We start from the raw sequence: 24,372 nt of genomic DNA on the forward strand, positions 1-24,372 counted from the left end.
GTAACATGGTCAAATGTTTCTGGTTTTTATTTTCCCTCTTTTGCATTTGCCATCTTGAATTTGTTGCTGTTTAATTATGTATTTTTGATCATTGTTTTGTGCTAGCTACCAGTTCCTGAATTGCCACAAGGAACCCTTCTGTTTCTGGGAAGAGAACTCCACCTCGGAGCCAGGCGTTCGACGCTTGCTCGCTGACATCTCGTCTGCTCAGGTTAACTTTTACTTCTATGGTGATAATTTCTTCATTTTTCTGGGTTGTGCTTTCATTTAAGTTTGAGAGAGTCTAATTCGTATCAGAATTGCATATCCTCATGTGGACTGCTGAATCAAATTTTCATTGGTGAAAATATATCCTTTGAAGTATAATCTGAGTGTTGTTGAAATTTTTTATCTCTGTTATTCCTCTTCCTCCTCCTGTTCTTGGTATTGGCCCTTCTTCCTTGGAGCCATTCATCTGTACAATGTACTTCTTGTAACAGGGATTCTCCTTCCCATGACATTCTGTAGCATCTCCCCTTATGTCCACTCCGTAGTTCCCACCAAAAGACCCCAAACTACTGTCCTTCACAAAACTCCCTCTCTCCGCTCTCTCTAGAACTTTCTCCATACCCACCATCCTGATTGGCTGACACAACATTCTTAAGCTGAACAGAAGGGCTTCTTACCTTTAGCCAAAACTAAAACATTCTACCAGCAGGGCACACTGCTTTTGCAAAAAACTACTGAAGTGAAATACCTCCAGCATAGCAGTAGAAATCATAACTGGGGTATTATATTGCCTTTGTTATATTTTTACTATTGAGCTCTGTTTGGCAGATTATTTTAGCCTCAAAGCAAATTCTATCAAAAGTTTTTCCTTTATCACGCTATGTTCTATTTTCTTTACTTGTTGATATTCCAAATACTTGTTTTATACTCATCCATTGGTTGTATTGTATCCTGCTGCTCTTTTTTATATTGTTCTATCTCTATTGCACCTTTCTTTATGTTTAATGTTCTGCAATTATCTAGTCCAAAGTTCACGTTTTTATCTTTCAAAAATAGTTCTACTATTTGAATTAATTGCTTTAGCTTTACTGATGAAGGAGCGTGTAATTTCAAATTGTCCATGTATAGAAGGTGTAAATTGTTAGGTTGTTTCTGATTTAATGCCCTATTTTCATCTGATTCAGTAAATTAGAGAGACGGTTTAAAGCTAGACAAAGCCATAGTGGGCTCAGAGAGTCACCTTGAAAAATGCCTTTGCTTATTTTGTTTTTTTTGGTTGATGGATAGAGTGATGATAGTTCACCAGTGGTTCATCATATGTGGTATCATCACATGTACTGGGTGTAGTTTATATTTATTAAGAACTTCTATTAACCATGAGTGTGGGACAGAATCAAATGCTCTGTGGTAGTCAATATAATAACACGAAAGATCTCTGCTTTTCCTCCAGGCTTGATTTAGAATTACAGAATCTGTTATCAGTTGTACTTTACATCCTTTCATGCCCTTATGGTGTCTGTTGTGCTCTTCTGTAAGTATATTGTGCTTATCTCAGTGAATGACAATTAGCTGCAAGATGTGTGATGCTACAATTTGAAAATGAACACTGCTGGTACTTTTCCAGAGGTGTGGTATTATTTATAACCACAGTTAGCATATCCATTGTAACTTCAGGTAATTGTATTTCTTCAATCCTTTTGCCTCCCTAATCCAGTTTGTTTCTTGGTTGTGCATTATGCTGATGACCAGATATTAGACCAAAAGTTCATTATCTCTGTGTTTGTTATGTTACGAACTGTAACGTTTTAGAAATGAACCAGCAGCAATAGATTACACCTGGAGTCTGGTTTTGATGTTAAAAGCACTATCTTTATTAGTATCTACTTAATATAGTAACTCAACCAAGGTAATCCACAAAATAAATGATGTGAGAGAGATATTTGTAATGCAGGGTGAAACGTAGAGGAAAGGTAAGTACGAAGTATCCCACAGGTTCCATGTCATGTAAAACGAGATAACAGTCGCCGTAGATTTTGTCCATCCTGACGTTCCAAATCCACATACGAATTATCACCGAAAGTGACCTGTCACAGGAATATTGTCTTTCAGTGGTTACCACACAACATACACAGGTAAGGGCTACACAAGTGGTCCACAAATTATCCCAAAATCCAGTCCTATGGATTATACAAAGTGACAGTCAGACATTCCTTATGCACTGTGTGCCGATGATCAACCCACCCTTGTGGGCATTGGGAAGTTTTCTTTCTCTCTCTCTCTCTCTCTCTCTCTCTCTCTCTCTCTCTCTCTCTCTCTCTCTCTCTCTCTCTCTCTCTCTCTCTCTCTCTCTCTCTCTCTCTCCTCTCTCTCTCTCTCTCCTCTCTCTCTCTCTCTCTCTCTCTCTCTCTCTCTCTCTCTCTCTCTCTCTCTCTCTCTCCAGACTGAGACAGCCTGTGACTGACGTGATAGTCCCGCCTCACTCAGGCACTCTTAAAGAAACAGTCTCAGTAAAAGACCTGTGGGGTTCGTAACAGTTAGTTATTCTGTGCCAGTGTTGGTGGCATTTTGGTGTGTCGAATTTGGTTTTAATTTTCTGTGTAAACCTTTTTCAGTGTTCCTGAACTGATTGTTCTGTTTTCTTCATCTGGCGTATTTCATGTATCTATTTAGTCTGGCTCTGTATGTACCAAGCATTTGTTTTAGTGTAGCTATAGGTTGATTGTATGTTTCCTTAGTGTTTTTTGCTCAGGTTATCCATTATATACTCTATTAGGCGGGTTATTTATGCTGCTAAGGTTTCAATTTCCTTCCTTAACCTTTTCTGACATTTCAGTGCTCTCACTTTTGGGTTTCTACTAATCAGTGTCTCTATTTTGGAATCAATGCACTGTACTGCGGTTAATGTTCTGCAGTATGTTATTGTGTGTACTTCTTCAAATGTTGCAAGTTTTCTGAACTATTGTGATAATATAATATTCTTGAGAGTATTAACAATTTTTGCAAATGTTGATGTCTTGTTTTGTTTGGTAGGGTCTTTTTGTTGGGTCAGTGCCCATATATTTTGTTTGTATGATGTTAAGTATATAGATAATTTTATCTGTAAGCTCAGCTTCGTCCTTAGCATTCTGTGGAGACTCTGCATCTGTGTTGTTGCTATTAGCATCCAGTTGTGGAGCAGTTGCTGAAGTGATTCTATTTTCATCAGTGCTTCGGTGGTTGGCATCTTCATTATTTTCTTGTATAGCATGGAGGGATGTTGTGCTATAAAGTATTGATTCAGCAGTGTACCACCAGCAATCCGCTTACTGTCATTCCCAGCACCACCTCCAGGGAGGCCCTGGAGATCCCCGGGCCGTGGCCGTATCACTCTGTTCCCTAGACATGTTTCCATTTCTGAAGTGAAAGGGTATTGCTTTTTATACCTACAGCCAGGTTTTTGGTTTCAATTGCCCCTAACGTGGGGAACAGATACTGATCAGATCTCCGTCCTATCTGGGTACAGACGTACCTGGATCTGTTTCTGATTTGGTCCGTGAGTGGTATTTTATTTCCCACCTGCCCTGTATATCTGCAGAGCTTTCCCCAGCCCACCACCTGGGGACGTGCCCGATCGGGGTCAGAAAACCCCTCACGGGTTGTTACTATTATTAATATCATCACATGTACATCGAAACGTACAGGGAAATGTATCATTTATGTTAACAACCAACACGGTCCGAGGATGTGTTGGGGAAGTTTCTACACACATTACAGTGCCAACGTGTCGTACCCACAGCAGTAGAACACAAACAACAACAACACAACAACAGTAACTAAACAACAAAAAACAAACCCTTTCCTCCTTCCCACCCACCCACTGTTCATAGTTACTGAACAAATTGCTCTGCACTGACTTCAAACGTAGTCACAATCTAACACCACAAACGTGTTATGTTCCTGTGGCATCTCCTGCAAAGCATTGATGTATCAAAGTGGTTGAAAGCAGTAGTGACATGTTATCCTCTGTCTCACAAAGATAACATTTATCATCAGAGATCCCCACCAACACGGCCAGGTCAGCTTCTTGCAGCTACCGTCGGGCAGGAGGTACAGAAACCTCACTCCACAGGTTCACCACAGAGACTTTCCTTCAACCATCTGGTTGTTGAACCGACCGTCACAACCCGTATCACTACTGCTGTATAGCAACACTATGACCACTGCAATTTTGTGTAGATTAAATTGGTAAATGCTGTTACATATAGACTGAAAATGAGTGATGTACAAGGGATAATGAAAAAAATGTTTTGAAAAGTTGAGCGAGCTGGGGCTTTTACTTTTGGAGTGAAGGGGAATGAGAGGTGAATTGATAAAAATGAGTAAGATGCACAGACAGAACACCCTATTTCTCAGGGCAGCAATTGCTAATACGAGGGGATTAATTTTAAGATGATTGGAGGGGAGTATGGGGGGGGGGTATCAGAGGTAGGTTTTTACACAGAGAGTGGTGGATGTGTGGAATGCCCCAGTCATTTCTACACTATTGTCTGTTCTGTGCTGCAGTCCTGTACACTAAGTGGCAGCTAATCCCCATGTTGTATTTGCCAAAAAATGTATGAGTGGGATTCTGAAATTCGAGAGCTAAATTTAAATTTAAATTCCTTTCCCCTCTCTCTCCTTTCCTCCCATTTCCCCCATTTTCCCTCTTTCTCTTTCACATTCTTTTCTCTACCCCCACCACTGTCTCCCAGTGTCTTTTTTCTCTCTGCAGCTTTAATATTGATTGTTCATAAACATTTTTACAAAAACTTGCTTCCAAACTAGTGAACTAATTTTTGATTAATTTCTGTTAAAGAACTCAAGGGAAAATCTTTATTGACATTCCTCCTGACAATCCAACAAAACTTCACCACCATGATTACCCATCATTGGCTAATTTATTTGCCTCCTCAAGGTGATTAGTCCTGTCGGTGAAAGATGATCATTACGTTTTATAACTGATTCCATACCTGATGTATATTGATATTGAACTCTCTGCTGTTTACTGATTGTATGCCAGTACTTTACTGACTTTATACCTTCGTCTGTGTGGCTAAGCACAGCTCCAATGCCATGTTTAAGACTGCTGGACATCACTGCTGTTGGTCAAGTCGAAGGTGATGGTATATAGGAAGGAGGCGAATGACTGTCAAGGCCATCTGCCTACGTTTGATGAGTTTCTCTCTCACCCTCTCACTCGATGCTGCTGGAGAAAGGTGCCAGAGGCTTTGGTCTTGGACAAGGTTTAGTCAACATGGTTTGTTTGTGGATTGGACTCTGCAGTTCACGTTATGTGTTTCTGGTTTCTAGTTACTCTCTTTTTATTGCTAATTTGTGCGATTTGAATTGGGGCGCACTGGCTCCAATCAACTCCAATGGGGCGCACTGGCTCCAATCAACTCCAATGGGGTGCACTGGCTCCAATCAACTCTAATGGGGTGCACTGGCTCCAATCAACTCCAATGGGGCGCACTGGCTCCAATCAACTCCAATGGGGTGCACTGGCTCCAATCAACTCCAATGGGATGCACTGGCCCCAATCAACTCCAATGGGGTGTACTGGCTCCAATCAACTCCAATGGGGCGCACTGGCTCCAATCAACTCCAATGGGGCACACTGGCTCCAATCAACTCCAATGGAGTGTACTGGCTCCAATCAATTCCAATGGGGCGCACTGGCTCCAATCAACTCCAATGGGGCGCACTGGCTCCAATCAACTCCAATGGGGTGCACTGACGACCTGCAGTCAATGGATGACACAGCGTTGATCAGAACTGAACTAAAGTGAACATTTCTGGACTGTTTCAAGGACTCTGAGGTTTGATGTTTTATATTCTGTTTGGTTTTTTCTGTTCATTTTTTCCCATTTGTGCAATTTCATCCTTTTTTTGCACATTGAATTTTGGTGTGTCTTTGAACTGGTTCCATGGTGTTCCTTTGTTTCATGGATTCCTCTGGGAAGATAAATCTCAGGGTTGTATAGTCAGGGATGGTTCATAATAAATGTACTTCAAACTGTTTGAATCTTTGCTCAGTCCATGTCTGTATCTCTCCCTCTGCACTTGGGCCATCACTGACCCCTGATCAGTAGATTATGGGGGTCCTGTTTCTAAGTGGTATGACTCTGACTCTATGAGCAACGAGGCTGATTATCGTGGAGAAGAGTAAAGGAATGGTGTTTAGAAACGGTCAAGCCAAGGAGTATTCAGTGATGCTGCAGGTTTGGAGCAAGGGATTGAAACTGACAGGAGGTTCCGAAGCTGGCTTGCTTTGCAGACAGAAACCATGAGGTTTCTCCCTCTATTCACACAGGTTTGGGATATCTCCAGCAAGCTCTTTGTTCCTGTTTACCACTAGTTCCCTTACCATTCCGTTCAGACTAAACTTGAACATAATGTATGGTACAAAGGAGATGGGCTCATTATTTTCACTATAGCATTAACATCAATGGTACTGTAATCGAGTGATAACCAGAGATTAATTCAGCATGGAAACAGGCCCTTTAGACCAACTCACCCATGAGCTACACTCAGCCACTTTATTGGGTAAACCTGTACACCTGCTTGTTAAGGCAAATATCTAACAGTCAAACATGTGGCAACAACTCAATGAATAAAAGCACACAGACATGGTCAAGAGGTTCAGACCAAACTTCAGAATCGGGAAGAAGTATGATCTGAGTGATATTGACCTTGGAGTGATTGTTGGTACCAGACAGGGTGGATTGAGTATCTAAGAAACTGCTGATCTCCCGGGGTTGTTGTGCTCAGGTCTGTAGAGTTCACAGAGAATGGCGTGAAAAACAAACAGAATAAAAACATATAGTGAGTGGCAGATCTGTGGGAGCAAATGCTTATTGATGAGACTCATCACGTGGGGAATGGCCAGACTGGTTCAAGCTGACAGGAAGGTGACAGTAACTCAAATAACCACACATTACTACAGCAGTGTGTAGAAAAGCATCTTTGAATGCACAAAGTACCCAAGATAATTAGCCACTGAGTGTAAGCTTGTCCCATCCGACCGTGTTTGGCCAGCATCCATCTGAAGCTTCCTATCCATGTACCTGTCCACATGTCCTTTAATAGGTGGCACAGCCGAGCAGCCGGTAGATCTGCCGTCTCTCAGTGCACATCATCTGGGTTCAATCCTGACCTCAAGCTGTGTCCTCCCTTTCTCATTAACACCATCAGGGAGGAGGGACAGGAGCCTGATAATCCTCTCAGTGATTCAGAAACAGCTTCTTCTCTGCCATCAGATTTCTGAACAGTCCATGAACATCCCCTCACTCTTCTACCCCCTCCCATCAGGCAGAAACCTGAAAGCTCATACAACCAGGCTCAAGGAGAACCTCTGTCCCACTGGTGACTCTCACTGGACTCTCCGCACTTTATTCTGCATCGTTATTGTCCTGATGAAGGGTTTGAGCTGAAAAGTCGACTGTTCACTCTCTTCTATAGATGCTGCCTGACCTGCTGAGTTCCTCCTGCATTTTGTGTGTGTTGCTTTGGATTTCCAGCCTCTGCAGCATTTCTTGTGTTTATTATTGTTTCATTTTGTTCTACTGAAACGTTTAACGATGTCAAAGTAAATTTATTATCAAAGTACACAGATGTCACCATATACAACCCTGAGAGACCAGAATGAAAGACCATACCTAACAGGATGAAAAGCGACGTGCAAAAGACAGCGATCTGTGGAAGTACAAAAGAGAAAAGAGTAAATATAATAATAATGATGAATATCGAGCACATGAGAAGAAGGGTCCTTGAAAGTGAATCATAGGTTGTATGTGCAATCAAACATCTTGTCTTCTACTGACTGACCATTGGAGGGGTACTGTGTACCTCTTTGAATACAGATGAAGGAGGGGAGAGGGTGACCTAGAAGAGGGAAGATACAGCAGTCAAGTCTTTGGCACTGAGTCTGTCTCGGTGGCTCAGCAGAGGAAATGGGGAAGAAAGGGCAAGCAGTAATATTAGGGGATTCATTAGTCAGGGGAAGAGCCAGGAGCTTCTGTGGACACAGACAGGATTCCCTGAATTCATGTTGCCTCCTAGGTGCAGGGATCAGGGAAATCTTGGATCATGTCCACAAGTATCGTAAGTGGAAGGGTGAGCAGCCAGATATTGAGGTCAATGTCGGTACCAATGACATTAGGAGGAAGGGTGAAGAGATCCTACAGAGTGACTTCAGGGAGTAAGGTGATGGGTAAAAGAACAGGACCTCCAGTTTTGGGATCTCAGATTGCTACCTGTACCACATGGTATTGAGGGCAGAAATATGATGATAATACATTTAACACTTGGCTAAGGAGACGGAGCAGGAGGAAGGGTTTCAGAGTGTTGGATCACTGAGCTCTCTTCCAGAGAAGATGTGACCTGTATAGACAGTAATCCAATTGCAAACAAGGGAAAATCTGCAGATGCTGGAAATCTAGAGCAGCACACACAAAATGCTCAAAGAACTTAACAGGTCAGGCAGCATCTATGGAAAAGAGTAAACAGTCAACAGTTCAGGCTGAGACCCTTCGGTAGGTCTGGAGAAAAAAAGATGAGTAGTTTTAAAAGGTGGGGGAGGGGAGGGAGAAACACCAGATGATAGGTGAACCTGGCAGGGGGAGGGGTGAAGTAAAGAGCTGGGAAGTTGATTGGTGAAAGAGATACAGGACCAGTGAAGGGGGAATCTAATAGGGGAGGATAGAAGACCATGGAAGAAAAGGGAAGGAGCACCAGAGGGAGGTGATGGGCAGGCAAGGAGATAAGGTGAGAGAGGGAAAAGGGGATGGGGAATGGTGAGGGGTGATATTACCGGAAGTTCAAGAAATCAATGTTCATGCCATTAGCTAGGAGGCTACCCAGATGGAATATTCATGGCCTCCTCTACTGTCTCGATGAGGCCACACTCAGGTTGGAGGAACAACACCTTATATTCCGTCTGGGTAGCCTGACAGGATAGAGGTCGTCAAATGTGTTCAGGAAAGTTTTCTTAATATGTCCCCACTGGAGAGTGAGATACTGGATCTCCTATCAGGGAACAAGTGGGCAGATGAGAGAAATGTGTGTAAGTGACCACATTGGAACTAGTGATCATAATTCCATTGGTTTCTGTTAATTATGGGAATGGATAGGTCTGGTCCGAGGCTTGAGGTTCTAAAATGGATAAAAGCTAATTTTGGTGTCCTCAGAAAGGTCAGGCAGGTATAGATTGGGACAGGTTGTTTTCTGTCAAAGGCGTGCTTGCCTTTGAAGTGCAAATTTGTTAGTCTAGAGTTTGTATGTTCCTGTCAGAATAAAAGGCAAGGATAACAGGTTCAGAGAAGCTTGCTTTTTGGAAGATATTGAAAAGATTAAGGAGGAGAAGGTGATGCATAATAGGTATAGACAGCAAGGAACAAGCAAGTTACTTGAGGAGTATAAGGAATAGCAGGAATTCAAGAGGGAACAATCAAGGGAAATCAGTAGTGTGTAAGTTATTGGAAAATGTTCGAAAGGGCCAGATATAATCTCTTCTGTCCGTGTATGATAGGTTGTGTCCAACCAATCTTACATAGAGTTTTTCAAGTAAGTTACCGGGAGCAGTGATGTAGGAAAGGCAGTGGATATGGTCTACATGGACATTAGGAAAGCTTTTGACAAGGTCCAACATGGGAAGTCGGTCAAGAGATTTTAGTTGCTTGGCATTCACGATGAGGCAGTAAACTGGATTCGGCTCTGGCTTTGCGGGTGAAGCCAAGAAATAGTAGTAGATGGTTGACTCGCTGGAGACTAGTGGTGTGCTACAGGTTCTGTGCTGGCTGTGTTGTTGTTTTGAATCTATCAACAACCTTGATGATAATGTTGTAACCTTCATCAGCAAATTTACAGATGATACATCAACTGGGGGCATAGTGGACAGCACGGAAGACTATAAGAACATAAGAACCTATGGAATAGGAGCAGGAGAAGGCCAACTGGCCTATGGAGCCTGCTCCACCATTCAATAAGATCATAGCTGATCTGGCCATGGACTTATCTCCACCTAACTGCTTTTTCCCCATAACCCTTAATTCCCCTACTATGCAAAAATCTATCCAACCTTGTCTTAAATATATTTACTGAGGTAGCCTCCACTGCCTCATTGGACAGAGAATTCCACAGATACACCACTCTGTGGGAAAAGCAGTTCCTCCTCATCTCCGTCCTAAATCTACTCCCCTGAATCTTGAGGCAATGTCCCCTAGTTCTAGTCTCACCTACCAGTGGAAACAACTTTCCTGCCTCCATCTTATCTGTCGCTTTCATAATTTTATATCTTTTTTTCCTATCTCCTTTCATTCTTCGGAATTCCATTTAGTATCGTCCCAGGCGACTCAATCTCTCCTCATAGTCTAATTCCCTCATCTCTGGAAACAACCTGGTGAACCTCCACTGCATTGCCTCCAAAGCTATTATATCCTTCCTCGAGTAATCAGACCGGAACTGCACTCAGTACTCCAGGTGTGGCCTCACCAATATCCTATATAGTTGCAGTCTAACATTCCTGTTGTTAAATTCAATCCCTCTAGCAATGAAGGCCAACATCCCATTTTTCTTCAGCAGTTGAACAGAGCACGACTGCGCAAGTGCGTGTAAGTCAGCCCGTGAGGCAGCGGGAGAGTTAAAAAGCGAACAGATTAACGGAGCGGATGACATAGTAGTGGGAGACAGAGTAGGAAAGCTTTGGCTTGAGAGGCTTCGGTGAGCAGAGGCTAAGGATGAACTTCACTCCAAGTGCGGTAAGTCAATGATGAACTTAATTACCTTAGGGGTAGGTAATGGAGGCAGCAGTTAGGGCAGTTCAGTGCTCCATTTGCAGTATGTGGGAAGTCAGGGTGAGCACAATTGTCCCTGATGACTACACTTGTAAAAAGTGCATCCAGCTGCAGCTCCTGACAAACCGAGTTAGAGAACTGGAGCTGGAGCTGGATGAACTTCGGATCATTTGGGAGGCAGAGGCAGAAACTGACCGAATTTACAGGGAGATAGTCACCCCTAGGAGTCAGGAGACAGGTAGCTGGGTGACTGTCAGGAGAGGGAAGGGGAATAGACAGAATGAGCAGAGCACCCCTGTGGCTGTTTCCACCAATAATAAGTATACCATTTTGGATACTGTTGGTGGGGACGACCTACCACGGACAAGTTGCAGTGGTTGCATCTCTGGCACCAAAACTGGACCCTCAGCTCAGAAGGGAAGGAGGGAAAAGAGGAGAGCAGTAGTGATAGAGGATTCAATAGTTAGGGGAAAGATAAGAGGTTCTATGGAAGAGATCGAGAATCCAGGATGGTCTGTTGCCTCCTTGGTGCCAGGGTCCGTGATATCTTGGATCGAGTTCTCAGTATTCTCAAGAGGGAAGGTGAGCAGCCAGATGTTGTGGTCCATGTAGGAACCAATGGCGTAGGTAGGAAGAGTGAGGAGGTCCTGAAAGGTGAGTTTAGGGAGTTAGGCGCCAAGTTAAAGGACAGGACCTCCAGGATAGCAATCTCAGGATTGCTACCAGTGTCACGGGCAGACGGGTTTAGAAATAATAAGATAGCGCAGATCAACACATGTCTGAAGACATGGTGCAGGAGGGAGGGCTTCAGATTTATAGATAATTGGGCAGTTTTCCAGGGAAAGTGAAAGCTGTTCCGGCGGGACAGTTTACATCTGAACTGGAGGGGGACAAATATTCTTGCAGGTAGGTTTGCTAGAGAGGCTCCAGTGGATTTAAACTAGATACGAGGGGGGAGGGGAACCAGAAAGTAGAAACAGATGCATGGGAGAAGGAAGAAAAAGAAGATAGTAAAGTTGTTTGCACTGTCAGTGATAAACAAAGAGTAAGAGGTGGAGAATTTCTTAAATGCATTTATTTTAATGCTAGGAGCATTGTAAGAAAGGTGGATGAGTTTAGAGCATGGATTGATACCTGGAAATATGATGTTGTAGCTATTAGTGAAACATGGTTGCAGGAGGGGTGTGATTGGCAACTAAATATTCCTGGATTTCGTTGCTTCAGCTGTGATAGAATCGGAAGGACAAGAGGGTGAGGTGTTGCATTGCTTGTCAGAGAAAATATTACAGTGGTGCTCTGGTAGGATAGATTAGAGGGCTCATCTAGGGAGACTATTTGGGTGGAATTGAGGAATGGGAAAGGTGTAGTAACACTTATAGGGGTGTATTATAGACCACCTAATGGGGAGCGAGAATTGGAGGAGCAAATTTGCAAGGAGGTAGCAGATATTTGTAGTAAGCACAGGGTTGTGATTGTGGGAGATTTTAATTTTCCACACATAGACTGGGAAGTAAAAGAAAGTACTGGAGCTTTTAAAGAATATAAAAGTGGATAAGTCTCCGGATCCTGACAGGATTTCCTGAGGACCTTGAGGGAAGTTAGTGTAGAGATAGCAGGAGCTCTGACAGAAATATTTCAAATGTCATTAGAAACGGGGATGGTGCCAGAGGATTGGCGTATTGCTCATGTGTTTCCATTGTTTAAAAAGTGTTCTAAGAGTAAACCTAGCAATTATCGGCCTGTAAGCTTGACGTCAGTGGTGGGTAAATTAATGGAAAGTATTCTTCGAGATGACATATATAATTATCTGGATAGACAGGGTCTGTTTAGGAACAGTTGTACTGAGTATGTTAATCAAAATGGCTTCTTTGTTTGTTAAAAGTAAAACTGCTTCTTTGTTATGCTAACTGGTGAGGGAGTGCTTTTCTTGCAGAGCACTCTCAAAGCTTCTTGAAGCTTGTTTGGGTTAAAGTTGCTGATAACGGGGATTGTATTCATTTGTCAACCAATTGGGTTGGATGTTATTTTCTCTTGTGGGTCGTGGAGCTGGGATTGCGCAGGCTTCTTGGGAGTTGGGAAGAAGACCGTGAGAAAGGTGGACGAGTGCGGCACTGCTGGTCGATCATCGAGGGTGGTCCCAGGTAGGGGGGATCATGGAGGTCAGAGAGGAGCGAAGAGTGGTCGGAGGAGTTGATGATTGATCTCCAATGATGTGCACTAATTGACTGAACTTTGATAAGTTTTGGTGCCTTTTCTTTATTTTCTTTCCCTTCATATATATTGTATCGTTATTAATCACTTAGTTCTAGTAAGATTTATAAAGTGTATTCTGTAAACATACTTGGTGTGAGCTTAATATTGTGTGTGCGAGTTTGTATTAGTGTGCATTTCACAGAATCCATGTATACGGGAGGTGCGGTTTGGCGGGTGAACGAATTTTCCCCTAGACATACACCAGCCGATCGCTTTCAGCGTTACATTTGTGGGGGCTCATCTGGGATTGAATTTTCAGCAGCTGTGTAAATCGTGCATGTCCAGTAATGTGGAGATGGATAGAGATAAGATTGCAAATTGGTGTAATTTAGAGGATGTACCGGTGCAATATGGGTGTGTGGTGAGCGAGGTGGATTTCTGCGTTTCAGATGGTGCGTTAGTGCGGGGGCTGAGTTTGGTTAAAGGTATGGGGCCGATAGAACTGGTAGCAGGGAGGTGTAGGAAAGAGATGGAGGGAAGCTGGGTGTTGGTTTGTACGAGTGCTGACATCAGGACGTTGGAACTGTCAGCAATGGTCAGCGCCCAGGGGGCCTCCACACCCTGTCAGAGGATGAAGGTGAGGAGACACTGGAGGAGGGGCTAGAGTTGACCCCAGGGGAGATGCTAGTAACCAGTAAAGGGAGGTCGGAATGGGAAGGCTTAACCAGGCCCTGTCCCCCAGATAGAGTCGCTGATTAGAGAGGTGCGGGAGGAAGAGAGAGCGTTGGGCCGGAAGAGGGGCTTGGGCCACCGGGAGCAATCCTCTGCGGTACAGGAAGTGGTGGCCGGGTGGAGGACCGAGAAACCCAAGGGGTCTCAGAGGAGGGATCCCCCCGTTTGAGGGGAAGGACAGGGAGAGTACCCCCTCCGGGGGACGACCCGCACAGTGGGCTGGGAGTGACGGGCATCCCGGGAGAGGAGGGGCAGCGGGTAATGTGTGCTTTAACTGTGGGAAAGAGGGACATTTCCAGCGGGGCTGTGAGCGGCCAAGGGTGTGCTACAGCTGTGGGGAAGAGGGACACTTTCAGAGGGATTGTGAGAGACAAGGCGCCCCGTGGAGGACAAGCCCCCGGGCGACTAAGAAGGGAGAGGTGTCTGGAAACTTAGGAGAGACTCCGTGAGGGAGCAGAAATCAGCCAGGGGACCACCGAAAGCCCAAGCCTTTATTCCGGAGGGGCTAGTGGGATTCTGTTCCAGTGTGTGCCTACGGATACAGGGAGTTTATGTAAAAGCCATCCTCGACACAGGATCACAGGTGACCGTATTGTACCGGTCATTCTACAACAAATACCTAAAGCACTTGCCAATAACCTCCTTTGACACACTAGAGATTTGGGGTGTGAGCAAGGGGGATTATCTGTACAATGGGTACCTGTCAGTGAGATTGGAATTCTCGGAGAGCGATGTGGGAATAGTGTTGGTGTGTCCGGACCCGGTGGAAACCGGTGGTGCTGCCCTTCTGGTGGGGACTAACTCCCCCCTTGTGCGACGGCTCCTGGGAGCCCGTAAGGAGAAGGCGGGGAAGAACTTTCTGGAGACCCTCTCGGTACACCCAGTGTTTCAGGTGGTGTTCGAAGAAGTGGGTGACCCCCAAGGGCTGGATCCTGAGTGCAAACGAGGGACGGTGTGGTGTACGCAGGCGAGGCCTAAGTTGATACGAACGGGCAGGTGGCACTTCTGATGGGGACCCCCAGATTCCCCGGAGTGCCGGCGGGCGAAGCCCTATTAGCAGACACCCCAGACGATCTCGAGGGGGAGACACGATTTCTGGTGAGGGTGCTGGTGAGGCCCGAAGTGCAGAGGCCAGTGGTGGTACATGCGAGGCGGATAGCTGTGAGTGTCAGGAACACGACGGAGAGAGAAATCACCTTTTAGAGAGGGATGCCGCTGGCACATTTGTTCCCAGTGACGGTAATGTCTAGCGTCCCTGTGAGGCCCACTAAGGGGGAAGGATTGGAAAACAGAGGAAAGCTGACCGCTGAGGTCTTTAACTTTGGGGATTCTCTGTGTTGCCAGAGTGGAAACGCAGGCTGGTGGAGAAGATGTTGAAGCTGGAAGATGTTTTCTCTCTTGGCGAGTTTGATGTGGGTTGTTCCAAGAGCACTCGCCATACCATCCGAGTGACTGAGGACACCCCGTTCAGAGAGAGGTCGCGGCAACTGGCCCCTGAAGATGTGAAAGACATGTGGCAGCACTTGCTCAAGCTGGAATCGTTGCTGAGTCCCGAAGCCCCTATGCGTCCCCAATGGTAGTGGCCTGGAAGAAGAACAGAAGGGTATGCATGTGTGTGGACTATAGGACTTTGAATCGGTGAACTGTCCCTGACCAGGATACGGTCCCAAGGGTCGAGGATGCGTTGACCTGTCTGAGTGGAGCAAAGTGGTTTAGTGTGCTGGACTTCAGGACTGGATATTACCAGATCCCGATGAGTGAGGCCGATAAAGAGAAGACGGCCTTTATCTGCCCGTTGGGGTTATTTCAGTTCAAACGAATGCCCCAAGGCATATCGGGGGCCCAAGCCACCTTCCAGAGGCTCATGGAGAGGACTGTGGGGGATATGAATCTGTTGGAGGTGCTGGTGTACCTGGATGATTTGATAGTGTTTGGATCTACTGTGGAGGAACATGAGGAGAGGCTGTTGAAGGTGTTAAGCAGGCTTAAGGAGGAAGGGTTGAAACTTTCCCTGGACAAATGCCAGTTCTGTGAGTTGTCGGTCAGCTATGTTGGCCACATCATTTCGCGAGAGGGAGTGGTTACTGATCCAACTAAGATAGATGCCGTGACCACCTGGCTGAGACCCCAGAAGGTGAGCGCCCCACGCTTGTTTTTGGGGTTCTGTGGGTATTACCGGTGATTTGTGAAAGGATACGCTAAAATGTGTCACCTGTTGAACTAGCTATTGTGTGGCTATCCACCTGTGGGGAAGAAAAGGAAGGGGGACTGGGGACAAGACGCAGGAGGATACTGGAACCCGGTGGAGCCTTAAGGATCGAGATGGGATGATAAATGTGAGGAAACGTTCCAATCTCTGTGTTGGCTTTTGCCGATCCCCGGAAACTGTATGTACTGCACACTGATGCCAGCCGAGAGGGTCTAGGGGCTGTCCTGACCCAGGAACAGGGCAACGCATTGAGACCAGTGGCATTTGTCAGCCGAAGCTTGTTGCCATCTGAGAGAAACTACCCCACTCTCAAGTTGGAGTTCCTGGCGCTGAAATGGGCGGTGGTGGACAAGTTGAGCGATTACCTGTACGGAGCCAAGTTTGAGGTGAGAAGAGATAACAATCCTCTCACTTATATCCTGACTTCGGCGAAACTGGATGCCACAGGGCATCGGTGGTTGGCAGCTTTGTCGGTATATGAGTTCAGCCTGAAGTACTGGCCGGGAAGCAGGAATGTCAATGAGGATGCTTTGTCACAGTGGGAGCACAAGGAACCGGAGACGATCGAGGAGTGGGAGAGCATTCCTGCCCCTGGGGTGAAAACCATGTGTCAGATTGCTATCACCATGAAGGCCGAGGGAAGGGGGAGGCCGGAGCGAGCAGTGGACCCATTGGGGGCTTTTGATGACACTCTGCCCCAAGTTTACTGTGACCTGACTGCACTAAAGACTAAACAGTTGCCGGAACTAAGTTCAGGGGAAGTGGCAGCTGCTCAGCAAAATGACCTGGGCATTGGCACTGCGTGGAAGGCAGTAGAGAAGGGGGATGTGGCGTTGGCCAAGAAGGTGAAACAGGCCTCAGTGCCTCTGTTATTGAAGGAATGGCCTCGGTTAAAGTTGAAGAACCAAGCCTTGTACCGGGTCACGGCGCCTCCGGACCAACCCCAGCGTTGGCAGCTGGCCATGCCTGAGGAGTATCGGAAGACTGTGCTCCAGGCCTTGCGTGATGATTCCAGGCACTTGGGGTGGAAAAGGCCTATGGATTACTCAAGGACCGGTTTTACTGGCCCCAGATGAGGGGGGAGGTTGAAGAATACTGTAGGGGATGCAGTTGTTGCATCCGGAGGAAGACCCTGCCTGCGTCGGTGGCTCCTTTGTCGCACTTGCAGAGTGTGGGACCCCTGGACCTGGTGTGTATGGATTTCCTGTCTATTGAGCCAGACACCAGCAACACCGTGAATGTCTTAGACATCATGGATCACTACACCCGATATGCTCAGATGTTTCCCACTAAGGATCAGAAAGTGACGACAGTGGCGAAGGTGTTATGGGAGAAGTACTTTGTTCATTATGGCCTCCCCAGGTGGATCCATAGTGATCAGGGACGGGACTTTGAGAGCTGGTTTATCCATGAATTACTGACTATGCTTGGGGTTGAGAAATCCAGGACCACGCCCTATCACCCACAGGGTGATCCTCAGCCCAAGAGGTTTAACTGGACACTGCTGGATATGCTCGGGACACTGGAGATTGGTCAGAAAAGTAAGTGGAGTCGACACATTGGGCATTTGGTTCACTGTTACAATTGTACCCACAGTGACGCCGAAGGGTACTTGCCTTATTCTCTGATGTTCGGATGGGAAGTGAGGTTGCCCATTGACTTGTGTTTTGGGGCTGAGGCCAGTGAATTACCTTCGAAGCCCTATCTGAAGTATGTGTCCGATATGAGGAGAGAGTTGAAAAGGGTGTACGAGTTGGCTGAGGTGGCGGCCACCAGACAGAATCAGAGGAATAAGAGGAGATATGATCAGAAAGTGAAGTTCGCCCAATTATTGCCGGGAGACCGGATCCTTATACGGAATTTAGGACAACCCGGTAAGCACAAGTTGGCAGATCGATGGGCAGCCACCCCCTATGTGGTAGAGAGCCAGATGCCGAATCTACCTGTTTACCGGGTGAAACCCGAGGATGGGAAGGGGCCTGTCAAGGTACTCCATCGGAACCACCTGTTGCCCCTGGGTCAAGAAGTGCAGGTGGATAAAGAGCCTGAGTGGGTGGTTATGCCTAGTACAAGGACTCTGCAAGGGCGCAGAGTGAGGGAAGAGCCCACTGCAGAAGAGATGGGACCAGTCCTCACCCCAGAAAGGGATATTGCTTCAAAAGACAACGATTCAGATGTGTGGCTCCTGATTCCATTCGCTCATTCTACAGTATCGGAAGAAGAGGCTCCTGGCCATTCCCATACTGAGTTAGGTGAGAGGAGGGAGGGTGTTGATGGGCAGACTGAGGTGCAGCCGGCATTGGGGGGAAGAGAGGGTGGAACCCGAACGTGAGACAGAGGGTTCTCAGGTGAAGAGGGATCCCAGTGAGGGAGAGGGTGAGGGTCCGATAGGTCGATCTGGGGTGTCCCCCATGGTGTCTGAGGTGGAAGGGTTGGCAGAGAGGGTACGGAGGTCTCAGAGAAGTAGGCACCCCCCCCCCAGAGCGGTTGACCTATGCAGGTATTAATATTGAAGTAGTGAAATGGATTCAACAGTGGCTGGATGGGAGATGCCAGAGAGTAGTGGTGGATAACTGTTTGTCAGGTTGGAGGCTGGTGACTAGTGGTGTGCCTCAGGGATCTGTACTGGGTCCAATGTTGTTTGTCATATACATTAATGATCTGGATGATGGGGTGGTAAATTGGATTAGTAAGTATACAGATGATACTAACATAGGTGGTGTTGTGGATAATGAAGTAGGTTTTCAAAGCTTGCAGAGAGATTTAGGCCAGTTAGAAGAGTGGGCTGAAAGATGGCAGATGGAGTTTAATGCTGATAAGTGTGAGGTGCTACATTTTTGTAGGAATAATCCAAATAGGACATACATGGTAAATGGTAGGGCATTGAGGAATGCAGTAGAACAGAGTGATCTAGGAATAATAGTGCATAGTTCCCTGAAGGTGGAATCTCATGTGGATAGGGTGGTGAAGAAAGCTTTTGGTATGCTGGCCTTTATAAATCAGAGCATTGAGTGTAGGAGTTGGGATGTAATGTTAAAATTGTACAAGAGAATGGTAAGGCCAAATTTGGAGTATTGTGTACAGTTCTGGTCACCGAATTATAGGAAAGATGTCAACAAAATAGAGAGAATACAGTGAAGATTTACTAGAATGTTACCTGGGTTTCAGCACCTAAGTTACAGGGAAAGGTTGAACAAGTTAGGTTCTTATTGTTTGGAGCATAGAAAGTTGAGGGAGGATGATAGAGATATTTAAAATTATGAGGGGGATAGATAGAGTTAACGTGGATAGGCTTTTTCCATTGAGAGTAGGGGAGATTCAAACAAACGGACATGAGTTGAGAGTTAGGGGGCAAAAGTTTAGGGGTAACACGAGGGGGAACTTTACTCAGAGTGGTAGCTGTGTGGAATGAGCTTCCGGTAGAAGTGGTCGAGGCAGGTTTGGTATTGTCATTTAAAGTAAAATTGGATAGGTATATGGACAGGAAAGGAATGGAGTGTTATGGGCTGAGTGCAGGTCGGTGGGACTAGGTGAGAGCAAACGTTTGGCACGGACTAGAAGGGCCGAGATGGTCTGTTTCTATGCTGTAATTGTTATGTGGTTATATGGTTATGGTTTATAGCCTGCTGCACCTGCAAACCGACCTTTTGTGATTCATGCACAAGCACTCCCAAATCCCTCTGCACAGCAGCAGGCTGCAATTTTTTTTTACCATTTAAATAATAATCTGTTCTTTCATTTTTTCTTCCAAAGTGGGTGACCTTGTATTTAACAACATTGTACTCCTTCTCCCAGACCCTCGCCCACTCACTTAATCTATCTATATCTCTCTGCAGACTCTCCGTATCTTCTGCACAATTTGCCTTTCCACTCAATTTAGTGTCATCAGCAAACTTAGATACACTACACTCGATCCTCTCTTCCAGATCATTAATGTATATCATGAACAGTTGCGGGCCCAGCACCAACCCCTGCGATACACCAGTCACCACTGATTGACAACCAGCATAACACCCATGTATCCCAACTCTCTGCTTTCTATTAATATCCATGCTAATACATCACCCCCAACACTATCCATCCCTATGGATAAGTCTTTTATGTGGCACCTTATCAAACACCTTCTAGAAAGCCAAGTAAATAACATCCATCTGTTCCCCTCTATCCACTGCGCTCATTATATCCTCAAGGAACTCCTGTAAGTTTGTCAAACAGGACCTACCTTTGCTGAATCCATGCTGCATCTGCCTGACGGATCCATTTCTTTCCAGATGCCTCACTATTTCTTCTTTAATGACAGCTTCAAGCATTTTCCCAGCTACAGGCATTAAACTAACTGGCCTATATTTATCTGCCTTTACCCAATTTACCCAATTTCCCTCGGGATTAATAAAGTATGTCTGTCTGTCTGTTTGTCTGTCTTTTGCCTACATCCTGTTTTGAACAGTTGCATGGTATTCGCCATCTTCCAATCCACCAGGACCTGTCCAGAGTCCAGAGGATTTTGGTTAATTATCTCCAAAGCCTCTAGTGTAGCTTCTGCCATTTCTTTCAGTACCATGGGATACATTCCATCAGGACCAGTGGACTTATCTATCTTCAGGCCCACAATTTTGCTCAGCACTACCTCTAGAGTGATAGCTACTGTATTGAAGTATTCACCTCCCATCGCATCCATAACATCTCTTTGGCATGTTAGACGTGTCCTTCACCATGAAGACTGACACAAAATAGTCATTCAGAACCTTCCAACACACACAAAATGCTGGAGGAGCTCAGCAGGCCAGGCAGCATCTCTCAGAAAAGTGAGTCTGTTGGGATCATTTACTATGTTCGGTGCTCCCAGTGTGGCCTCCTGTACATTGGTCAGACCTGACGTAGACTGGGAGACGGCTTCGCCGAGCATCTATGCTCTGTCCGCCAGAAGAAGCAGGATCTCCCAGTGGACACCCATTTTAATTCCACTCCCATATATCCATCCACGGCCTCCTCCACTGTTGTAATGAGGCCACTGATAGGTTGAAGGAACAATACCTTATATTCCGTTTGGGTAGCCTCCAATCTGATGGCATGAACATCGATTTCTCAAACTTCTGGTAATGCCACCCCAATCCCCCCCTCTCCATTTCCCATCCCCTTTTCCCTCTCTCACCTCATCTCCTTGCCCACCCATCGCCTCCCTCTAGTGCTCCTTCCCACATTTTCTTTCTTCCATGGCCTCTGTCTCTTTCACCAATCAACTTCCGAGCTCTTTACTTCACCCCTCCCTGTCCAGGTTTCACCTATCACCTGGTGGTTCTCTCTCCCCTCCCTTTTTAACTCTGCTCCTCAGCTTATTTTCTCCAGTCCTACCAAAGGGTTTCAGCCCGAAACGTCCACTGTATTTTTTTCCATAGATGCTGCCTGGCCTGCTGTGTTCCTCCAGCATTTTGTGTGTGTTGCTTGGATTTCTAGCATCTGCAGATTTTCCCTTGTTTATCATTCGAACCCAATATCAATTCCCACTACTCATCCTCAAAGGGAACCTACGTTCATTTTCACCACCCTTTTCCACTTTATATAATTACATGTGCCTGAATGTTTCTAGGAATGAGGGTCATTGATATATATCAAAGCTGGGATGTTCTCCTTGGAATGCAACAGACTGGAAGCAAATATGACAAGAATAATTAAAACCATAAAAGATAGAGGAAGCATTCTCATTGGTGGAGTAGCATAACCTGGCCACATGGAACAATGGGCCAAATAGAACAAGAGATCATATAGAACAACTGTTCATATAGATCAAAGAAGCAATGGTGTTCTTCACAGCGAATGGTTGGTATGAGGAATACACTCTCATGGGTGGTAGGAGAGACAGACTCCATGCTAGTGTTCAGTATAGAGGTGTTTAAATACCTCAAAAGATATAAGGGGTGTTGAACTCTGTTGTCACACAGAGACAGTTTAAACTCCATTCATACTGTAATCATTCTGTGATGCAGGGACTCTCATTCCAATATTTAACACCACTCTTCTGAAGTAGCATCATCATCATCATTTTGGGTGGAATAATCCAAATGGGACATACATGGTAAATGGTAGGGCATTGAGGAATGCAGTAGAACAGAGTGATCTAGGAATAATTGTGCATAGTTCCCTGAAGATGGAATCTCATGTGGATAGGGTGGTGAAGAAAGCTTTTGGTATGCTGGCCTTTATAAATCAGAGCATTGAGTATAGGAGTTGGGATGTAATGTTAAAATTGTACAAGGCATTGGTAAGGCTGGATTTGGAGTATTGTGTACAGTTCTGGTCACCGAATTATAGGAAAGACGTCAACAAAATAGAGAGACTACAGAGGAGATTTACTAGAATGTTACCTGGGTTTCAGCATCTAAGTTACAGAGAAAGGTTGAACAAGTTAGGTCTTTATTCTTTGGAGCGTAGAAGGTTGAGGGGGGACTTGATAGAGGTATTTAAAATTATGAGGGGGATGGATAGATTTGACGTGGATAGGCTTTTTCCATTGAGAGTAGGGGAGAATCAAACAAGAGCATATGAGTTGAGAGTTGGGGGCAAAAGTTTAGGGGTAACATGAGGGGGAATTTCTTTACTCAGAGAGTGGTGGCTGTGTGGAATGAGCTTCCAGTAGAAGTGGTAGAGGCAGGTTTGGTATTGTCATTTAAAGTAAAATTGGATAGGTTTATGGACAGGAAAGGAATGGAGGGTTATGGGCTGAGTGCGGGTCCGTGGGACTAGGTGAGAGTAAGCGTTCGGCACGGACTAGAAGGGCCGAGATGGCCTGTTTCCGTGCTGTAATTGTTATATGGTTATATGGTTATTTCATCAGGTGCTCTGCCCAGTTTCAGCTTTGACTGCCATGGCCCACACACTCCTGTTTCGGGTCAAGTGGATCAATTCATTGGTATTCATTTCCAGTTCTCTGGCTGCTGTCTCCATCATTATTTGTCATTGCCTTCCTCTTGCTTTCTTCCCTTCAATCTTTCCAATAATTACCGTGCATCCTAACTCCTCTTTCCTAATCACATGTCCAATGAAGTTATGTTGCCTTTTCATGATTTCATACATTATTTCTATTTCTGTGTTTGCTCTGTTCATGACATCCTCGTTCGACATTCATTTCGTCCATGATATTCTTTGCATCCTTCTCAAAAACCACATCTCTGCTGCTTCAATTTGTTTCCTCATGTTACTAGATATTGTCCAACATTCTGAGCCATATAAAATAACTGGATAAACATAGCATTTCAGTGCTCTGAGGCAGGTTGTCATGCCTAGTTTAGTGTTGGTCAGTATACTCTTCATTCTCGTAAAGGTGTCTTTTGCCATCCCTATTCTTCTCTTGATGTCCATGTCACACCTGCCATCTGATGTCACCCAGCTTCCTAAGTAGCAAAATGTTCTGTACTTATTTTATGTCTTCCCCGTTAATTCTTAACCTACAGGTAGGATTCTCCTTCTTCTTGGATGTCACCATACATTCTGCCTTTTTGCAATTGATAGTTAGACCCATTTTTGTACTTTCTTCAACAACTATATCAATTAAGTTTTGTAGTTCTTCCTCCGTACTTGCAGTTAACACAGTGTCATCCACATATCTGAAATTATTGATGCCTTCACCATCAACTTTGATTCCCAAGATGTCTCTTATTTTTTGTAATATTGTTTCACTGTACATATTAAACAAATCAGGGGAGAAAACACACCCTTGCCTAACGCCTCTCTTGATTTTCATAAACTGACTCACTTCTCCATCTATTCTTACAGCGGCAGTTTGTTCCCAGTACAGATTTCTGATTAGGCGGAGGTCTTTCGAATCTAGATCTAGAGTTTCCTGTAATATTTCAAATAACTTATTGTGCTTCACTTTATCAAATGCTTTTGTGCAGTTGATAAAACAAACAAGCAAATCTTTTTGCACTTGAATAGCTCATTCTGATAGTATCGTTAACATCAAACATCATCTTTCATGAAACCACATTGTTCTTTACCTATTTCAGCTTGTATCTTACTTTTAGCTCTTGCCATCAAAATTCTTAGAGGTATCTTGGTGATATGACTCATTAAACTTACGGTCCTATGTAATTCACATTCTATTGCTCCAGGTTTCTTAGAAAGAGTGATAAGTACAGATTTTTTCATCTCCTCTGGTATTATTCCAGTCTCAGAAATGTCATTGATTAAATCAGTAAGTTTTTCAATTCCATAATCTTCAAGGATGATAATTTGTTCTATTACTATTTCATCAGGACCTGCTGCCTTTCCTTTCTTCATCTTATTTATTGCATTACAAACTTCAGATTCTAAAATACTTGGACTTTCAATGTTCTTCTTAATTTCAGGTTTTACACCTCAATTGTCTTCGAACAATTCCTGAATATACTCAGTCCATCTGTTCATAATCTCATCTTTTTCCATGATAATGGTACCGACCTT

General features: G+C 44.9%; 2 protein-coding genes across 4 annotated transcripts in view; one reads left to right on the top strand and one right to left on the bottom strand.

The window, feature by feature from the left end:
- Positions 1-24,372, bottom strand: part of LOC140726044 (uncharacterized) — a 246,750-nt gene that overhangs the window by 81,691 nt on the left and 140,687 nt on the right. The window lies entirely within an intron of this gene.
- The window catches only part of LOC140727106 (verrucotoxin subunit beta-like), a 32,564-nt gene that overhangs the window by 138 nt on the left and 8,054 nt on the right, over positions 1-24,372 (top strand). Inside the window, exon 2 of one of the 3 annotated variants that reach the window (XM_073044373.1) lies at positions 106-230. The exons of 1 other annotated variant lie outside the window; for it this stretch is intronic. In XM_073044373.1, coding sequence (XP_072900474.1) covers positions 228-230 — 3 coding nt within the window. In that variant the 5' untranslated portion in view covers positions 106-227. The remainder of the gene's footprint in view (positions 1-105; positions 231-24,372) is intronic. One more of the 3 variants, XM_073044374.1, reaches the window with a different exon arrangement.

The sequence above is a fragment of the Hemitrygon akajei genome, chromosome 4 (assembly GCF_048418815.1).
Source record: "Hemitrygon akajei chromosome 4, sHemAka1.3, whole genome shotgun sequence".
NCBI classification, from domain to species: domain Eukaryota; kingdom Metazoa; phylum Chordata; class Chondrichthyes; order Myliobatiformes; family Dasyatidae; genus Hemitrygon; species Hemitrygon akajei.